The 19,421-nt window shown below is 44.9% G+C and overlaps 1 protein-coding gene across 2 annotated transcripts in view; it reads right to left on the bottom strand.

Moving 5' to 3' along the window:
• Nucleotides 1-18,211: 18,211 nt before the first annotated feature.
• ZAP70 (zeta chain of T cell receptor associated protein kinase 70) overlaps nucleotides 18,212-19,421 on the bottom strand; it is a 32,560-nt gene continuing 31,350 nt past the window's right edge. For both annotated transcript variants that reach the window (XM_019931140.3, XM_019931141.3), the window contains one exon: nucleotides 18,212-18,692. In XM_019931140.3, coding sequence (XP_019786699.1) covers nucleotides 18,584-18,692 — 109 coding nt within the window. In that variant the 3' untranslated portion in view covers nucleotides 18,212-18,583. The remainder of the gene's footprint in view (nucleotides 18,693-19,421) is intronic.

The following is a 19,421-nucleotide window of genomic DNA, read 5'->3' on the forward strand; positions in this document are numbered from 1 at the left end:
CTCCCTAATGACTACTGATGTTGAGCATCTTTTCATGTATTTACTGGCTACTTATTTTTTTTTTTTTTTTTTTTTTTTGCGGTACGCAGGCCTCTCACTGTTGTGGCCTCTCCCATTGCGGAGCACAAGCTCCGGACGCGCAGGCTCAGTGGCCATGGCTCACGGGCCCAGCCGCTCCACGGCATGTGGGATCCTCCCGGACGGGGGCACGAACCCACGTCCCCTGCATCGGCAGGTGGACTCTCAACCACTGCGCCACCAGGGAAGCCCCTGGCTACTTTTATATCTTCTTTGGAGTGGCTATTTTTATATCTTCTTTGGAGAAAAGTCTATTCAAGTCCTTTGTCCAGTTTTTAAGTGGGTTAACTGTCTTTTTGTTGTCAAATTGTAGATGTTCTTTATATATTCTGGATTTTAAATCCTTATCAGATATATGATTTGTAAATATTTTTTCCATTCTGTGGGTTGTTTTTTCACTTTCATGATAATGTCCTTTGATGCACAAAACTTCTTGATTCTGATGAAGACCAGTTTATCTATTTTTCTTTTGTTCTTATAATTTTAGCATCATATCTAAGAATCCACTACCAAATCCAAGGTCATGGAGATTTACCCCTATGTTTTCTCTTAAGAATTTTATGATTTAACTCTTATATTTACGTGTTTGGCCCATTTTCAGTTAATTTTTGTGTATGGTGTGAAGTAAAGATCTGACTTCACTCTTTTGCATGTGTTTATCCAGTTGTCCCAGCACCGTTTGTTGAAGAGACTATTCTCTCTCCCAATAAATGCACTTAGCACCCTTTTCAAAAATCAATTGTCCATACGGACGATACCACAAAGCTACAGTAATCAAAACACTGTGGTATTGGCACAAAAACCAGACATATAGATCAATGGGACAGAATAGAGAGCCTAGAAATAAACCCACACCCCTATAGTCAATTAATCTTCGACAAAGGAGGCAAGAATATACAATATAGAAAAGACAGTCACTTCAGCAAGTGGTATTGGGAAAGTTGGACATAAAAATCAATGAAATTAGAACACTCCCTCACACCATACACAAAAATAAACTCAAAATGGCTTAAAGACTTAAATATAAGGTGGGACACCATAAAACTTCTAGAAGAGATTATAGGCAAAATATTCTCTAACATAGATCACAGCAATATTTTCTTAGGTTAGTCTACCAAGGCAAAAGAAATAAAGGCAAAAATAAATGACACCTGAATCAAACTCATAAGCTTTTGCACAGCAAAGAAAACCATAAACAAAATGAAAAGACAACCTAGAGATTGGAAGAAAATATTTGCCAAGGATGCAACTGACAAGGGCTTAATTTCCAAAATATACAAACATTCCATACAACTCAATATCAAAAAAACAAACAACCCAGTCAAAAAATGGGCAGAAGACAGACATTTCTCCAAATAAGACATACAGATGGCCAATAGGCACATGAAAAGATGCTCAACATCACTAATTATTAGAGAAATGCAAATCGAAACTACAATGAGGCATCACCTCATACCAATCAGGATGGCCATCATCAAAAAATCTACAAATAATAAATGCTGGAGAGGGTGTGAAGAAAAGAGAACCCCCCTACACTGTTGGTGGGAGTGTAAATTGGTGCAGCCACTATGGAAAACAGTATGGAGTTTCCTTAGAGAACTAAAACGAGTTACCATATGATCCAGCAATCCCACTCCTGAGCATATATCCAGAAAAGACAAAAACTTGAATTCAAAAAGATACATGCACCCCAACGTTCATAGCAGCACTATTTACAATAGCCAAGACATGGAAGCAACCTAAGTGTCCATCAACAGATGAATGGATAAAGAAGATGTGGTGTGTATACACACACACACACACACACACACACACACACACACACACACACACACACACACACACACACACACACTGGAATACTACTCGGCCATGAAAAAGAGTGAAATAATGCCATTTGCAGCAACATGGATGGACCTAGAGATTATCATACTAAGTGAAGTAAATCATACAAAGACAAATATTATATGATATCACTTCTATGTGGAATCTAAAAAACAGTACAAATGAACTTATTTACAAAACAGAAACAGACTCACAGACATAGAAAACAAACTTATGGTTACCAAAGTGGAAGGGGGGAGGGATAAATTAGGAGTATATGGAATTAACAGATACACACTACCATATATAAAATAGACAAACAACAAGGATTTACTATATAGCACAGGAACTATATTCAATATCTTGTAATAACCTATAATGGGAAAGAATAAAAAGAAGAGAAATATATACACATATATACACACATATATATAAACAAATCATTTTTCTATACATCTGAAACTAACACAATATTATAAATCAACCATACTTCAACTAAAAAAAATGAATTGGCCATAGATGTACGGGTTTATTTCTGGACTTTCTGCCCACCTTGAGTGATGGGGAACTCATTTCCTCTAAAATCAACTCCTTCCAGATTGGGTAAGCTCTCATCATTTTCCTAAAATGGAGCTAAAATCTGCCTTCCCTGGACCTTTCCTGATATTTTCTGTTCTGTCTTTGGAGAACCTCTCTGCCCTCTGGCTCCCAAAACCCTGAGGGATTTGATGGATTAGCTGTCCCCGTCCTCCACTCCCCTACCCCCAGTCTGCTTTCCTCCATGGAAGGAAGGAAGGAATATTTATTAAGCACCTACTATGTGCCAAACTCATGCACTTTCTCACTTCACACTTATCACCACCCAGAGAGTTAAGTGTGATTATTATCCCCATTTTATACATGAGAAAACTGACACTCCAAGAGGCTAAGTGACCTACCTGAGGTCATAAAACCAGACTCCAGAACTCACACCTTTTCTAATACACCAGGTTAAACCTTGTCAGTTTTTTTTCACTTCTGCCAAGGACACAGTTTTGAGTTTGTTCTGCACGCTGAAGGGTAGAGGTCAGTCTCTTCAGCTCACAGAGGAAGAAAAGTATCTAAAGAACACACAGCCAGCAATGAATCAGAGCCGAGATTAGTACCCAGGCTGCCAGATGCAGAGGAGTGGAGAGGGTTTAACCAGATTATAATTCTCCTTTCTAGCTGTGTGTACTTGAGCAAGTCAGGCTACCTCTCTGAGCTTCCATTTCCTCATCTGTGAAATGTTTACAGATGATACAATTGGACTTTCATTCAAAATAGCCAACCAGGTACACACCGAAAACTACCCATTCCACTCCAAACACTTAGAAGTGACAGGAAAACACTAACACGAACAAGAAACCATAGCAGAGGTGCCCAATGACAAGGGTTGAGGCACTCACCCACCCATGGGAGGCTGGGACCAGCGCAGGAGCACCTAATATATGAGGTTAAGAACACGTGCTCTTATATAGTCCTGCCCAGGTGCACATGGGAGAAATACCCAGCAGTGATGATGGATTCACAACCACTTCATGGAGTTCCCAAAAACTCCCCAACTAGAAGAATTTACATCTGAGGAAACAGAGAAAAAGAACAATCTAAAAAGGGCTTAACATCAAATATATTTAAATCACTCAAAGAGATAAAGGAAGGAAAATCTGACATAAAACAAGAACAGGAGACTGTGAAACAGAAACAGGCAGATATAAAAGAGCTCAGAGTTAGATATAAAGAGTATTGATAGAATTGATAGAATAAAAACTCAATAGATGGGGAAACGGACCCAGAGCTGGGAAGGAATTTAACAAGGTCACATCAGATTTTGATGGTAGTTACGGAACTAGAACCAAGGCTGGACTCAGGAGTTAGGTTCTCTGAGGAGAATAGATGTTCTGTTTTCCTCTCTCTTTCTTGTTTCTCTTACCTCTCCCTGAAGTGGAAGGCTGGTGTAAGGACTGAACTCCATAGCCCCTTTCTAGTTGAGAGACAGGGCTTCTATTCCTTGACTGGGCGGGGTGAGACAATAGGTTTCTCTTTGAGGTGGAGAGTTAGCAGCCCTCTCCTCTGGAACTTGAATTAAATTAAACAGAATCTTAATTTCTGAAGAGGAGTTGGTTAAGTAAAGCCTAGAAAAGCAACCAATAGAATTGCCTCTTCAAAAGAAAAATACCACATGATATCATTTATATGTGGAATCTAAAATATGACACAAATGAACCCATCTCTGAAGCAGAAACAGACTCACAGACATAGAGAATACACTTGTGGTTGCCAAAGGGGAGGCAGGATGCAGAGGGATGGACTGAGAGTTTGGGGTTGGTAAATGCAAACTATTACATATAGAATGGATGGACAGCAAGGTCCTACTGTATAGCACGGGGAACTGTAGTCAATATCCTATGATAAACTATAATGGAAAAGAATATAAAAAAGAATATATATATATATGTATGTATCTGAGTCACTTCGCTATACAGCAGAAATTAACATTGTAAATCAACTATACTACAATAAAAAATAATAATTAAAAAATAGGGGCTTCCCTGGTGGCGCAGTGGTTGAGAGTCCGCCTGCCAATGCAGGGAACGTGGGTTCGTGCCCCAGTCCGGGAAGATCCCACATGCCGTGGAGCAGCTAGGCCCGTGAGCCATGGCCGCTGAGCCTGCACATCCAGAGCCTGTGCTCCGCAACGGGAGAGGTCACAACAGTGAGAGGCCTGCATACTGAAAAAATAAAAAAAATTAAAAAAGAAATAAAAGAATTGCCTCTTCCATATTGGTCATTGGATGCTGGGTTTGTGTCTTAACCTCCCTGACCCTCAGTTTCCTCATCTGTTAAGTGGGTATAAAGGTCCCCACCATAGACAGATGTTTTGAAAATTAAATGGGGATGTATAAGACATTCAGCACATCAGAGTTTTCTCACATGGAACACCTCCTGGGGCTTCACAGCCCTGTCCTTTGAGCTCAAAGACAACCCAGATACTAAGAACAAAGCTACAGGCACCAACAGAGACCCCAGCCTCCAACACAGAAGAGAGAAATTTAAAACTGCAAAGGGATATAAAAGGAGAAGAAAAAAATATGAATCAAAAGAGAGCAGGGAGACTGCCACATCACTTCCCCACCCACATGGCCAGAGCATGGAGCTTTTCTTTCGCTCCTGAGATGATGCACATTTTCTGTTGGGTATGAGGCCTCATAATACTCACAGGCATATCTGAAAACATTGTCTGACCATGCCACTTACAAAAGAAATGTTAATTTGTCTTCATTTACACAATAAGACTTAATCTTCCCCACCTGAAGTTTGAAAAGATTTTTTAAATTATAAAACCCATGCTGGGGAGGATGCAGCCACGGGAAGAACAAGAGGGGGGATGTGGGTGGGGGAGGGGCAGGGGTGGAGGGGAAGGGGATAAGTTGCTTCCTGGAAGAGCAACTAGAAATACAAAAGGCCACTTGTGTCCCACAAGGGTCACTGCTCCAAGGTTCTCATTAGCGGTTCTGCTTAAAAGCTTTTGCATAGCAAAGGAAACCATTGACAAAAAGAAAAGACAACCTACTGAATGGAAGACAATATTTGCAAACTCTATGAGCAATAAGGGATTAATATCCAACATATATAAATAGCTCAAACAACTCAACATCAAAAAAAACAACCTGATTTTAAAATGGGCAGAAGAGCTGAATAGATATTTTTCTAAAGAGGAAATGCAGATGGCCAATGGGCACGTGAAAATCTGCTCAACGTCGCTAATCATCAGGGAAATGCAAATCGAAACCACAATGAGATATCACCTCACACCTGTCAGAATGGTATCATCAAAAGAACACAAATAACAAACATTGGTGAAGATGTGGAGAAAGGAAACTCTCGTACACATACACGGTTGATGAAATGTAAAATGGTGCAATCACTATGGAGAACAGTATGGAGGTTTCTCAGAAAACTAAAAATAGAACTATCATATGACCCAGCAATTCCACTCCTGGGTATATATCTGAAAACAAAAACAAAAACACCATTTCAAAAAGATAATGTACCCCAATGTTCATAGCAGCATTATTTATAAGTAACAAGATATGGAATGGAATCAACCTAAGTATCCATCAACAGATGAATGGATAAAGAATATGTGATATATATATACACACACAATGGAATACCACTAAGTCATAGAAAAAAAGAATGAAATCTTGCCATTTGCAGCAACATGGATGGACTTGGCGGGCATTATGCTAAGTGAACTGTCAGACAGAGAAAGACAAATACTGTACAGTGTCACTTATATGTGGAATCTAAAAAATACAACAAACTAGAGAATATAACAAAGGAGAAGCAGACTCACAGATATAGAGAACAAGCTAGAGGTTACCAGTGGGGAGGGGTGGGAGGGGCAGGATGGGGGAGGGGAGTAAGAGGTACAAATACTATATATAAAATAAACTACAGACTCCCTCTTGCAAGAACACCGGAATCACAACTAACTGCTGAAGAATCATCGGCAGGAAGACACTGGAACTCACCAAAAAAGATACCCCACATCCAAAGACAAAGGAGAAGCCACAATGAGATGGTAGGAGGGGCGCAATCACAGTAAAATCAAATCCCATAACTGCTGGGTGGATGACTCACAGACTGGCGAACACTTATACCACAGAAGTCCACCCACTGGAGGGAAGGGTCTGAGCCCCACATCAGGCTTCCCAACCTGGGGGTCCAGCAACAGGAGGAGGAATTCCTAGAGAATCAGACTTTGAAGATTAGTGGGATTTGATTGCAGGACTTCAACAGGACTAGGGGAAACAGAGACTCCACCCTTGAAGGGCACACACAAAGTAGTGTGTGCATCGGGACCCAGGGGAAGGAGCAGTGACCCCATAGGAGACTGAACCAGACCTACCTGCTAGTGTTGGAGGGTCTGCTGAACAGGCAGGGGACACCTGTGGCTCACCAAGGGACAAGGACACTGGCAGCTGAAGTTCTGGGAAGTACTCCTTGCCATGAGCCCTCCCAGAGTCCGCCATTAGCCCCACCAAACAGCCCGGGTAGGCTCCAGTGTTGGGATTCCTCAGGCCAAACAACCAACAGGGAGGAAACCCAACCCCACCAATCAGCAGTCAAGCGGATTAAAGTTTTACTGAGCTCTGCCCACCAGAGCAACAGCCAGCTCTACCCACCACCAGTCCCTCCCATCAGGAAACTTGCACAAGCTTCTCAGAGGCCTCATCCACCAGAAAGCAGACAGCAGAAGCAAGAAAAACTACAATTCTGCAGCCAGTGAAACAAAAACCACATTCACAGAAAGATAGACAAGATGAAAAGGCAGAGGGCTATGTACCAGATGAAGGAACAAGATAAAATCCTAGAAAAACAATTAAATGAAGTGGAGATAGCCAACCTTCCAAAAAAAAATTCAGAATAATGATAGTGAAGATGACCCAGGACCTCGGAAAAAGAATGGAGGCAAAGATCAAGAAGATGCAAGAAATGTTTAACAAAGACCCAGGAGAATTAAAGAACAAACAAACAGAGATGAGCAATACAATAACTGAAATGAAAAATACACTAGAAGGAATCAATAGCAGAATAACTGAGACAGAAGAATGGATAAGTGACCTGGAAGACAGAATGGTGGAATTCACTGCTGTGGAACAGAATAAAAAACAAAGAATGAAAACAAATGAAGACAGCCTAAGAGACCTCTGGCACAACATTAAACGCAACAACATTCGCCTTATAGGGGTCCCAGAAGGAGAAGAGAGAGGGAAAGGACCCGAGAAAATATTTGAAGAGATTATAGTTGAAAACTTCCCGAACATGGGAAAGGAAATAGCCACCCAAGTCCAGGAAGCACAGAGAGTCCCAAGCAGGATAAACCTAAGGAGAAACAGGGCGAGACACATAGTACTCAAATTGGCAAAAATTAAAGACAAAGAAAAATTATTGAAAGCAACAAGGGAAAAACAACAAATAACATACAAGGGAACTCCCTTAAGGTTAACAGCTGATTTCTCAGCACAAACTCTACAAGCCAGAAGGGAGTGGCATGATATACTGAAAGTGATGAAAGGGAAGAACCTACAACCAAGATTACTCTACCCGGCAAGGATCTCATTCATCTTCTATGGAGAAATCAAAAGCTTTACAGACAAGCAAAAGCTAAGAGAATTCAGCACCACCAAACCAGCTCCACAACAAAGGCTAAAGGAACTTCTCTAAGTGGGAAATACAAGAGAAGAAAAGGACCTACAAAAACAAACCCAAAACAATTAAGAAAATGGTCATAGGAACATACATATCGATAATTACCTTAAACGTGAATGGATTAAATGCTCCAACCAAAAGACACAGCCTTGCTGAATGGATACAGAAACAAGACCCATTATATATGCTGTCTACAAGAGACCCACTTCAGACCTAGGAACACAAACAGACTGAAAGTGAGGGGATGGAAAAAGATATTCCATGCAAATGGAAATCAAAAGAAAGCTGGAGTAGCAATTCTCATATCAGACAAAACAGACTTTAAAATAAAGACTATTACAAGAGACAAAGAAGGACACTACATAATGATCAAGGAAGCAATCCAAGAAGAAGATATAACAATTATAAATATATATGCACCCAACATAGGAGCACCTCAATACATAAGGCAACTGCTAACAGCTATAAAAGAGGAAATCGACAGTAACACAATAATACTGGGGAACTTTAACACCTCACTTACACCAATGGACAGATCATCCAAAATGAAAATAAATAAGGAAACAGAAGCTTTAAATGACACAACAGACCAGATAGATTTAATTGATATTTATAGGACATTCCATCCCAAAACAGCAGATTACACTTTCTTCTCAAGTGCACACGGAACATTCTCCAGGATAGATCACATCTTGGGTCACAAATCAAGCCTCAGTAAATTTAAGAAAATTGAAATTATATCAAGCATCTTTTGTGACCACAACACTATGAGATTAGAAATGAATTACAGGGAAAACTACGTAAAAAACACAAACACATGGAGGCTAAACAATACAATACTAAATAACCAAGAGATCACTGAAGAAATCAAAGAGGAAATCAAAAAATACCTAGAGACAAAATTTGACAATGAAAACACGAAGATCCAAAACCTATGGGATGCAGCAAAAGCAATTCTAAGAGGGAAGTTTATAGCTATACAAGCCTACCTCAAGAAACAAGAAAAATCTCAAATAAACAATCTAACCTTACACCTAATGGAATTAGAGAAAGAAGAAAAAACAAAACCCAAAGTTAGCAGAAGGAAAGAAATCATAATGACCAGAGCAGAAATAAATGAAATAGAAACAAAAAAAACAATAGCAAAGATCAATAAAGCTAAAAGCTGGTTCTTTGAGAAGATAAACAAAATTGATAAACCATTAGCCAGATTCATCAAGAAAAAGAGGGAGAGGACTCAAATCAATAAAATTAGAAATGAAAAAGGAGAAGTTATAACAGACACCACAGAAATACAAAGCATCCTAAGAGACTACTACAAGCAACTCTATGCCAATAAAATGGACAACCTGGAAGAAATGGACGAATTCTTAGAAGGGTGTAACCTTCCAAGACTGAAGCAGGAAGAAATAGAAAATATGAACAGACCAATCACAAGTAATGAAATTGAAAATGTGATTAAAAATCTTCCAACAAACAAAAGTCCAGGACCAGATGGCTTCACAGGTGAGCTCTATCAAACATTTACAGAAGAGCTAACACCAATCCTTCTCAAACTCTCCCAAAAATTGCAGAGGAAGGAACACTCCCAGACTCATTCTATGAGGCCACCATCACCCTGATACCAAAACCAGACAAAGATACTACAAGAAAAGAAAATTACAGACCAATATCCCTGATGAATATAGATGCAAAAATCCTCAACAAAATGCTAGCAAACAGAATCCAACAACATATTAAAAGGATCATACACCATGATCAAGTGGGATTTATCCCAGGGATGCAAGGATTCTTCAATATACACAAATCAATCAATGTGATACACCATATTAACAAATTGAAGAATAAAAACCATATGATCATCTCAATAGATGCAGAAAAAGCTTTTGACAAAATTCAACACCATTTGTGATAAAAACTCTCCAGAATGTGGGCACAGAGGGAACCTACCTCAACATAACAAAGGCCGTATACAACAAACCCACAGCAAACATCATTCTCAATGGTGAAAAACTGAAAACTTTTCCACTAAGATCAGGAACAGGACAAGGATGTCCACTCTCGCCACTCTCATTTAACATAGATTTGGAAGGCCTAGCCACGGCAATCAGAAAAGAAAAAGAAATAAAAGCAATACAAATTGGAAAAGAAGAAGTAAAACTGTCACTGTTTGCAGATGACATGATACTATATGTAGAAAATCCTAAAGATGCCACCAGAAAACTACTAGAGCTAATCAATGAATTTGGTAAAGTTGCAGGATACAAAACTAATGCACAGAAAACTCTTCCATTCCTACACACTAATGATGAAAAATCTGAAAGAGAAATGAAGAAAACACTCCAATTTACCATGGCAACAAAAAGAATAAAATACCTAGGAATAAATCTACCTAGGGAGACAAAAGACCTGTATGCAGAAAACTATAAGACACTGATGAAAGAAATTAAAGATGATACCAACAGATGGAGAGATATACCATGTTCTTGGACTGGAAGAATCAATATTGTGAAAATGACTATACTACCCAAAGCAATCTACAGATTCAATGCAATCCCTATCAAATTACCAATGGCATTTTTTACAGAACTAGAACAAAAAATTTCACAATCTGTATGGAGACACAAAAGACCCTGAATAGCCAAAGAAGTCTTGAGGGGAAAAAACGGAGATGGAGGAATCACACTCCCTGACTTCAGACTATACTACAAAGCTACAGTAATCAAAACAATATGGTACTGGCACAAAAACAGAAATATAGACCAATGGAACAGGATATAAAGCCCAGAGATAAACCCACGCACCTATGGTCAACTAATCTATGACAAAGGAGGCAAGGATATACAATGGCGAAAAGACAGTCTCTTCAATAAGTGGTGCTGGGAAAACTGCACAGCTACATGGAGAAGAATGAAATCAGAACACTCCCTAACACCATACACAAAAATAAACTCAAAATGGATTAGAGACCTAAATGTAACACCGGACACTATAAAACTCTTAGAGGAAAATATAGGAAGAACACTCTTTGACATAAATCACAGCAAGATTTTTTTGATCCACCTCCTAGAGTAATGGAAATTAAAACAAAAAAAAGCAAATGGGACCTAATGAAACTTAAAAGCTTTTGCACAGCAAAGGAAACCATAAACAAAACGAAAAGATAACCCTCAAAATGGGAGAAAATATTTGCAAATGAATCAATGGCAAAGGATTAATCTCCAAAATATACAAACAGCTCATGCAGCTCAATATTAAAAAAAAAAAAAACCCAATATAAAAATGGGCAGATGACCTAAATAGATATTTCTCCAAAGAAGACATACAAATGGCCAAGAGGCACGTGAAAAGCTGCCCAACATCACTAATTATTAGAGAAATGCAAATGAAAACTACAATGAAGGATCACCTCACAGTAGTTAGAATGGGCATCATCAGAAAATCTACAAACAACAAATGCTAGAGAGGGTGCGGAGAAAAGGGAACCCTCTTGCACTGTTGGTGGGAATGTAAATTGATACAGCCACTATGGAGAACAGTATGGAGGTTCCTTAAAAAATTAAAAATAGAATTACCATATGACCCAGCAATCCCGCTGCTGGGCATATACCCAGAGAAAACCATAATTCAAAAAAGACACATGCACTCCAGTGTTCATTGCAGCACTATTTACAATAGCCAGGTCATGGAAGCAACCTAAATGCCCATTGACAGACGAATGGATAAAGAATATGTGGTACATATATACAATGGAATATTACTCAGCCATAAAAAGGAAAGAAATTGGGTCATTTGTTGAGACGTGGATGAACGTAGAGACTTTTATACAGAGTGAAGTCATTCAGAAAGAGAAAAACAAATATTGTATATTAACGCATATATGTGGAACCTAAAGAAATGGTACAGATGAACCGGTTTGCAGGGCAGAAATAGAGACACAGATGTAGAGGACAAACGTATGGACACCAAGCAGGGAAAGGGAAAGTGGTGGTGGGGGTGTGTGTGTGTGTGTGATGAATTGGGAGATTGGGATTGACATGTATACACTGATGTGTATAAAATTGATGACTAATAAGAACCTGCTGTATAAAAAAATAAATAAAATTCAAAAAAAAGCTACAATGATATATTGGACAACACAGGGAATATAGCCAATATTTTATAAATGGAGCATAACCTTTAAAAATTGTGAATCACTATATTGTACACCTGTAACTTATATAATACTGTACATCAACTACACTTCAATTTTAAAGAAGAGGAAAAAGTTATAAAACCCATGTTAGGAAGGCTGCAGCCATGGGAGGGTGGGGGAATAAGTTGCTTCCTTGTAGAGCAACCAGGAAATACAAAAGAAAAGGCCACTTGTCTCCCACAGGGTCACTGCTCCAGGGTTCCTGTTATCCCTTTGCTGGCCTCAGCAGCACCCCGCAAACACAGTGCCCCAGCCACTCAAAACCTCTTTTGGTTTCCAAAAGGATGTTCTCTCTCCTCCATATGCTGCTGCTTGTGCCTGGAATACTCTTTCCTCACCTCTTCCATGGCCAAATCTCACTCATCCTACAGGGGACTCAGCTTAGATGTTACTTCCGACAGGAAGTCCACCAGATTGACCCCCTCTCAGCTAGGTCAGGAGCCACTTCTGGACCACCAGGGCCCCATGGCCTTCCACCATCACCGCAGCAATTACTCGGGGTCTGTGTACCCATGACACACATCTCCAGAATAGGCACATGGTAAATACTGGAGGAGTGAAATATGTGGAGAAAGAGGTGATTTCTGGGTGGCCTCGGGACCATGAAGAGAGGGGTGGAGGTCCAGGTTGTGGTCAGCATTTGAAAGAACATTCTAAGAATTCTAGTTCACGACCCAGCCTGGGCTGCCTTGGTAGGTAATGAGCTGCTCATCACAGGAAGTTATGCAAGAAGATGTCAGAAACTGCTTCCCTCAGCCCCTGTGCTTCACACCTAGGGAGCCTAGGCCAAAGCCAGTCCTCCTTCCAGGCCTTTGTCCAGTGCCCTCTGCCCCAAGCTACTCCTTGTGCCTTGTATTCTCTCCTCTTGCTCGGAAGGCTGCCCAGGGGAGATTGGCGGCGGGGGGTGCACAGGGGCTGTTCCTACAGCTTTGGGTAGCCCAGTCCATTCCTCAGAAGCCTTCGGGGGCTGTGACTCTCACTCTGAGAAGGCTCCTGGTACATGAAAGCCTTAGAATGAGTCCCACCTGGGCTCACCCAACACTACATCCACCATGACAGTAGGCATCACGCAGGGACCATATGTGGAGCCTGGGCTAGTCTGTGCTCAGAGCCTTGTGTGTGCCCAGCCCCAGAGGTTCACACCTCACTTGGACTGAAGCCAAAACCCTGCACACTCTGCCCCCACCCCTCCCGCCTGACCCTTGCTCACCCTGCCCAGCTTCACTGGCCTCCTCGTTGTGCCTCAGGGCCTTTGCACAAGCTCTTCCTGCCACCTGGAACACTCTCCCCACCAGGTATCAGCATGGCTGTTTTCTCTGATGCCCACAACTCTTCTGTCCCTAGGGGAAAGTCCCTGCACCTGCCCAAAGTCTGTGGCTCAGACCCCCCTGACCCCACAAATCCAAGGCCTGTCCAAGCCCCCTCAGACTGGGGCTTACAGTTCAAGGGAAGGAGCCTGATCAAGGGGCCTCTGACACAGCATCCAGCCCTTTTGCCCCACTTGAACCAACGATTCCAGCCCCAGGGCCAGTCTTCAGGAGAGGGGGGGGTCCCACCTCTTTCCCTGTGAGCAGGGCCCAGAGCCCCCAGAGACCTGCTACAACTGATACACACATACAGTAAGTGCTCAACACGTGTGAGTGGAAGTGAGAAGTGCAGATGGAGAGAGCAAGATGGAAACAGAGAGAGGCGGACAGAGAACAAAAAACACAGGAAAAAGGAAAGATGCGGGGAGCTGATCTCCACTAACTACACCCCCAAGACACACCCCACACAACACCCAGACTCCAGCAGACAACTGCCCGAGGTCTGTCAGCACTGACCACCTGCAACACATACTCACCACTAAGTCAGCAGCTGGAACTCCCCAGCAGCCATCCCAGACCTCAGCTGTCAACTGTGCGGAACAAGGCACCCCAGCAGCCAGCCTCCCCAAGCCAAGGACAACCACTGACCCCCAACAGCCCAGCTCAGGAACAACACATGGCACCAGGGCATGGAACACCCCACACAGACCCAGCAGCCTGAGCCTTGTACCAGCGCAGCTGCCCCAGATCTTTACAACAACTGCTTACCCACGACAGTCAGACCCCCACGGCAAAGCCCGACTCCCCGGCAACAAGCCTCACCCACCTCTACCGCCAAGCCCAAGAACACCTACCCCTAGAGCCACACAGTGGCTGGACACTCCCTGGCCCCCGAAGCGCTGTCTTCTGAGTCCCCAAGCGCACCCCCGCCCAGCCAACAATAATATAAGGACCAAAGATAACAGAGCCTTTGCGGAGGTGCACGTGGCCTAGGACTGGCGCTCAGTTAGCATCAGGAAGGCCGTGGCTGGTGAACAACAGGCACCCCCAGCAGCTGCAGCATGTAGGCAGCCGGGCCATGGGCCAGAGGACTGGCGGTGGGGGGGATGGGGCAGTGACACCCACAGAAGAAACAAAGAAACAGGAAGGAGGTCAGAGTCTGGTGATGAGAAAGGGCAAGAAGGGAAGAGGTGGCCCATGGGGAGTAGGTGGCCATGAGGACCAGATGGTTGTGAGAAAGACCCTTCCAAAATGGAGCTCAGCACTGGGGTCTGATGCTCCACGAGGCAGCTGTGCTGGGCACCTGGCCCTGGCCTGTCCCCTGTCCCTTCCCTGGGCAGCAGCCTCCTTCTCCCTCTCGGGGCACTGGTGTCAGAAGCAGCAGAACCCAGGGAGGAGGAGAGGGGAGGGACCCTCAGGGTTGAGAAGCCCAAGGATGGGGTCAAAAGGGGCAACAGAGACAACAGTGGATAGAGAGATAGGGGCAGAGACAAGGAGACAGAGAGAGACACAGAAAGAGGCAGAGGGGAGAAGGCTCTTTCTTCTTAAGGGACTTAAGACTATCACAGAGAAATAGAGATGGAGCAGAGAGGGAGACAGAGTGGGGAGGACAGAGCTGGGAAGAGAGGCTGAAACAGGCGGGGGAAGTAATGCTGGATGCCACCCCAAGGACCCCCGCAGCCCCCTGAAGGCCAGTGGGCTGAGCCAGGTCCCTACCTGCACACAAGGCTTCCCTCCCAGCTGTGTCGCAGTGAGTCCCGTGAGCCTCATGCAGCCTCCAAGCTCCTCAGTTTGGGAGGGAGTCACCAGCACTTCCATAAAGGTGACACCCAGACCCCACCTGCAGCTCATAGCTTGCCGGTGGGAACTGACCCCCCGACACACACACCTGGTGTCTTCTCAGGGACCAGAGGCTGGCTCAGGGGGTCAGCAGGGTGCAAACATCCCCACCAGGGAGGGCGCGGAGAGCAGAAGACCCTCTCGTCCAGCCACTGGGGACCCATCAAGGAGGCTTGGGTTGGCCAAAGCCAGAGCCCCCTACCCCTGGAGGGCAGGAGGAAGGGGAGGACTTTCTCTCCTTACATCCCAGGACACTCCCCTGCAGGTTTTCTAACTCCTTGACCTGGATTTACCTTCTCTTTCTGGCCAAACCACCCAAAGAAACTGAGGCACAGAGAGATTAAGAAATTTCCCCCAGTAACTTGCTCATACTTTAAGGATAAGTTTTCCTTGTGGACATTAGTAAAATGGGGATGAAAATAATTCCGACAGGAAGGGAACAGTAGATGCAAAGGCCCAGAGGTGAGAGTCAGCATGAATATGTTTGGGGAACCCTGGAAGAGGATGGAGGAAATTGGTCAGAGCTGCTAGTAGAAAAGACCCTTCAAGCGGTTCTGGGGTGAACGGATTGCAGGGGACGGGACTAGGGACCTGTGAGACCAGGGAGGAGCCTGGGGTCCTGCTCCAGGCAGAAGAAGATGACCAAAGTGGGGCAGGAGGCAAGAGCCGGGTTTGAGCAGCTGAGCGGTCTTGGCTTGGGGAACACCGCCACCTGGTGGTATATATGTGGAACTACACCCTCTTCATTGGTTCGTTCAACAGTCATTTATTGCGAGCACATAGCGTTCTCAATGTATTTGACCCCCAGAACGGATCACTTTTAACACCTCCTCCCCATAATATAATGTTATCTTCAGCAATAATCATAACATGAAACAAATAATAATGATGACCACAAAAGAAATGCAGACAACGAAAATGTATTTCCCTCTGACATAATACTTTATGTAACAACGTAAATAATTATCCAGTAACTAACAGGTGGATTTAATAAAACTGAAATATCTGCAAACAATACAATTTCGGAAGCCATGAAATTGTACCACTGATGTGATTTTTCTTGATTTGTTCATTAGTTTTAAAACAATTAGTTAAAAAACAATTTTTGCATTTTAATGGTGCTATTCAAAGTCAGTAATACAGTTAGCTTATGAACTAATATGTGCATTTACCAACTAAAAATATATCGCATGGCTTGCAAACTTCACTGTTTTACATTTTAAACACAAAACCTTCAAGCGGCTGCAGAGAATGACAAAATGGAAGGAACTGAGTTTGTGTCTTAATCTTTACAATCGCTGTGCTCTGCTCATCTGTTTCGAATCTAAATGCAGGAAGATATCGTCTGGCAGGGCTTAGAGACCCTCAAACAATTGCAAACCATTACAGATTTAGTCCCCAAACAAACACAGAGCTGAGAGTCTTCGTGTGTCTGAGGTTGACTCTCTAACTGGGGGCTCTCTGAACTACTTTCCAGGTAGAATACAAAGTTCATTAAAGAATACGCTAGGGAATTCCCTGGTGGCGCAGTGGTTGACAGTCTGCCTGCCGATGCAGGGGACACGGGTTCGTGCCCCGGTCCAGGAGGATCCCACATGCCGCGGAGCGGCTGGGCCCGTGAGCCATGGCCGCTGAGCCTGCGCGTCCGGAGCCTGTGCTCCGCAACGGGAGAGGCCACAACAGTGAGAGGCCCGCGTACCGCAAAAAAAAAAAAAAAAAAAGAATACGCTAACATGAAGCTTACCCATGAATTATTAAAACTCCGTGCGCGGTAAAATCAGAGCAAGGTCCGTACCTAAGTTAATAACCCCAATTTCCTGGTTTCGACAACGCACTCACATCACCAAGGTTCTGGGGTCTCCTCTCGGGCGTCACCAGCCTGGGCCTCAAGCCCCAGTCCCCACACCCCACCCCACAGTGCCACAAAACAGCCCCAGGCTTTCTAGAGCTCCACAAACAAAAAGAAAGAAAATCTACCTTCTCAGAAGCCGCAGAAAATCTCCTCGCCTCTCCCTGGCGCTGAGCGGGTTGCATGGCCGCCCCGGAGCCCGTGGCTCTGCGGGGCCAGGCCAAGAGGAGGAGGCATTGCAGGGCATGGGGGCCAACTGCAGCCGAGCAAGTCCGGAAAAGAAATGCAGGGGCCTGGCTCCACTTCACCCGACCTGTCGGGTTCTGTGCTCCAACACCCCAGTTCATGTGGGGACACTGAAGCAGCACGCACCGGGAGCCGGGTCTTCTCCTGAGCCGGACTGAGCCGGACTGAGCCGGCCCTCGGGGCATCAGGTGATAAGGATTCCCAGCTGTGACTGTCTGGGCCCAGGGAGGAAGGGGAGGCAGCTGAGAAGGGGCCGAATCACCTGAAGAGACCTTAAAATGCACGGGCTGGGGCGGGATCAGCGTGTGTTAAACTCTCTCCAGGTGATGATAACACGCCGCGAACACGGGTAGCACCTGTCTCACGCCGTCCGTGAGGCTCGGGGAGCTGAGTGGCCAGCAGGCACGCGGCCCCTAAGTCCCCACGCTCACCTGCTGCAGCCCCTCACGCTGGTAAAGATGTCCCCGGGACACAAGGGCGGGAATGCCAGCCCCCAGGCCCACACGAGAAAAGCTGTATCAAATATTGGAATGCCCGTGCATTGCACCATCAGGCACTTCTCATGGACCCCTTCCGATGACCCAGCCCCTTTCCTGGTCCCCCCGCCCTCACCCCAGAAAGATGAGGGATCTCAGACAAGAGAGAAGCTGCGTTTATTCCAATGATTGGGGTCTTGCCACCTGAGAACTCCGGGAGTCCGCCCTCTGGGCCCAGAGGAAGGAGGGTCCTTGCTGTAAGCAACGCCCCCTCAGCTCAGGGCCTCCCAGTAGATTCCAGCCCAGGATCACCTTGCCTGGGTCTCGGCCTCCTACCCCAGCCAGAGGGGCCAGGTGACCAGGCAGGGAATACTAGACCAGTGTGGGCCGGAGGTCTGAGCTGTCCCCCTTCTCACAGCCCAGCTGGTGTGGGGGAGAGAAACTGAGCTGGGCTCCGCCAGACTGGAGGTCCTGGGAGGGAGCTGAGGACACAGGAGGAAAAGCTGGGGCGTAGGGGCCGGCAGGCTGGAGCTCAGACACACGCAGCCTCGGCCGCAGGGTCCGCGGCCCTGCTTGCCAAGCTGTAGTAGTAGGTGCGCATGCGCTGCTCCACGGTCAGGAAGTCTGGACGGTCCTCCCACCTGTGAGGGGTCGGGGAGATCCAGACTGGATCCTGATTGATCCAGACCACACCCCCAGAACCCAACTTCAGCTGGTGGGTGGACATGCACGGGGCTCAGGAAGCAGTGGGCCTGGGGTGGGGGGTGGGTATCGGGTAATGGAGGGGTCTCCTGGGTGTGAGAGGACCGCAATCCCGGGTTGGCCGTATCGCCTAGGTGAAGAGCTGACATCCAGGATGCAGGGGAACCATATACTGAGTGTTGACTGGCGAAGACTCAGGGAAGGGAGCTCCCTGAGTGCAGGGGTGACAACTGTGGACCACGGGGAGCTGGGATGTTGAATGGTGATGTGCTGAGCGTGTGCATTTGGTCAGGGTATTGGGGTGCTGGGTATGGGCTCACACGGATGCAAGTATGCTGCCCGCAAAGGAGAGGAACATTGGCGTCTGGAGGATGGGTGCAGCTAGTGGGGAGTCAGGGAATTAATGGTGTGAGGATGGGTGCAGCTAGTGGAGAGTCAGGGTATTAACGGTGTGTGTGTGGAATCTCCATGTATTGCGTTGGGGTGTTAGATGCTGGCCTCTTTGGGTATTGGGGTGTTGGTGTATTGTTTCTTGGTAGAGGTTGAGTTAATACTTGGTGGAGAAGGGATGGGCTGATCATTTCTTATTCATTTATCGTAAGTAGGGTGTGTATTTATTGGAGTGCTTGGGTGTTTGGGTATCAGTGTGGAAGGTGTTGGCCAGTGGA

The sequence above is a fragment of the Tursiops truncatus genome, chromosome 14 (assembly GCF_011762595.2).
Source record: "Tursiops truncatus isolate mTurTru1 chromosome 14, mTurTru1.mat.Y, whole genome shotgun sequence".
In the NCBI taxonomy this organism is placed as follows: domain Eukaryota; kingdom Metazoa; phylum Chordata; class Mammalia; order Artiodactyla; family Delphinidae; genus Tursiops; species Tursiops truncatus.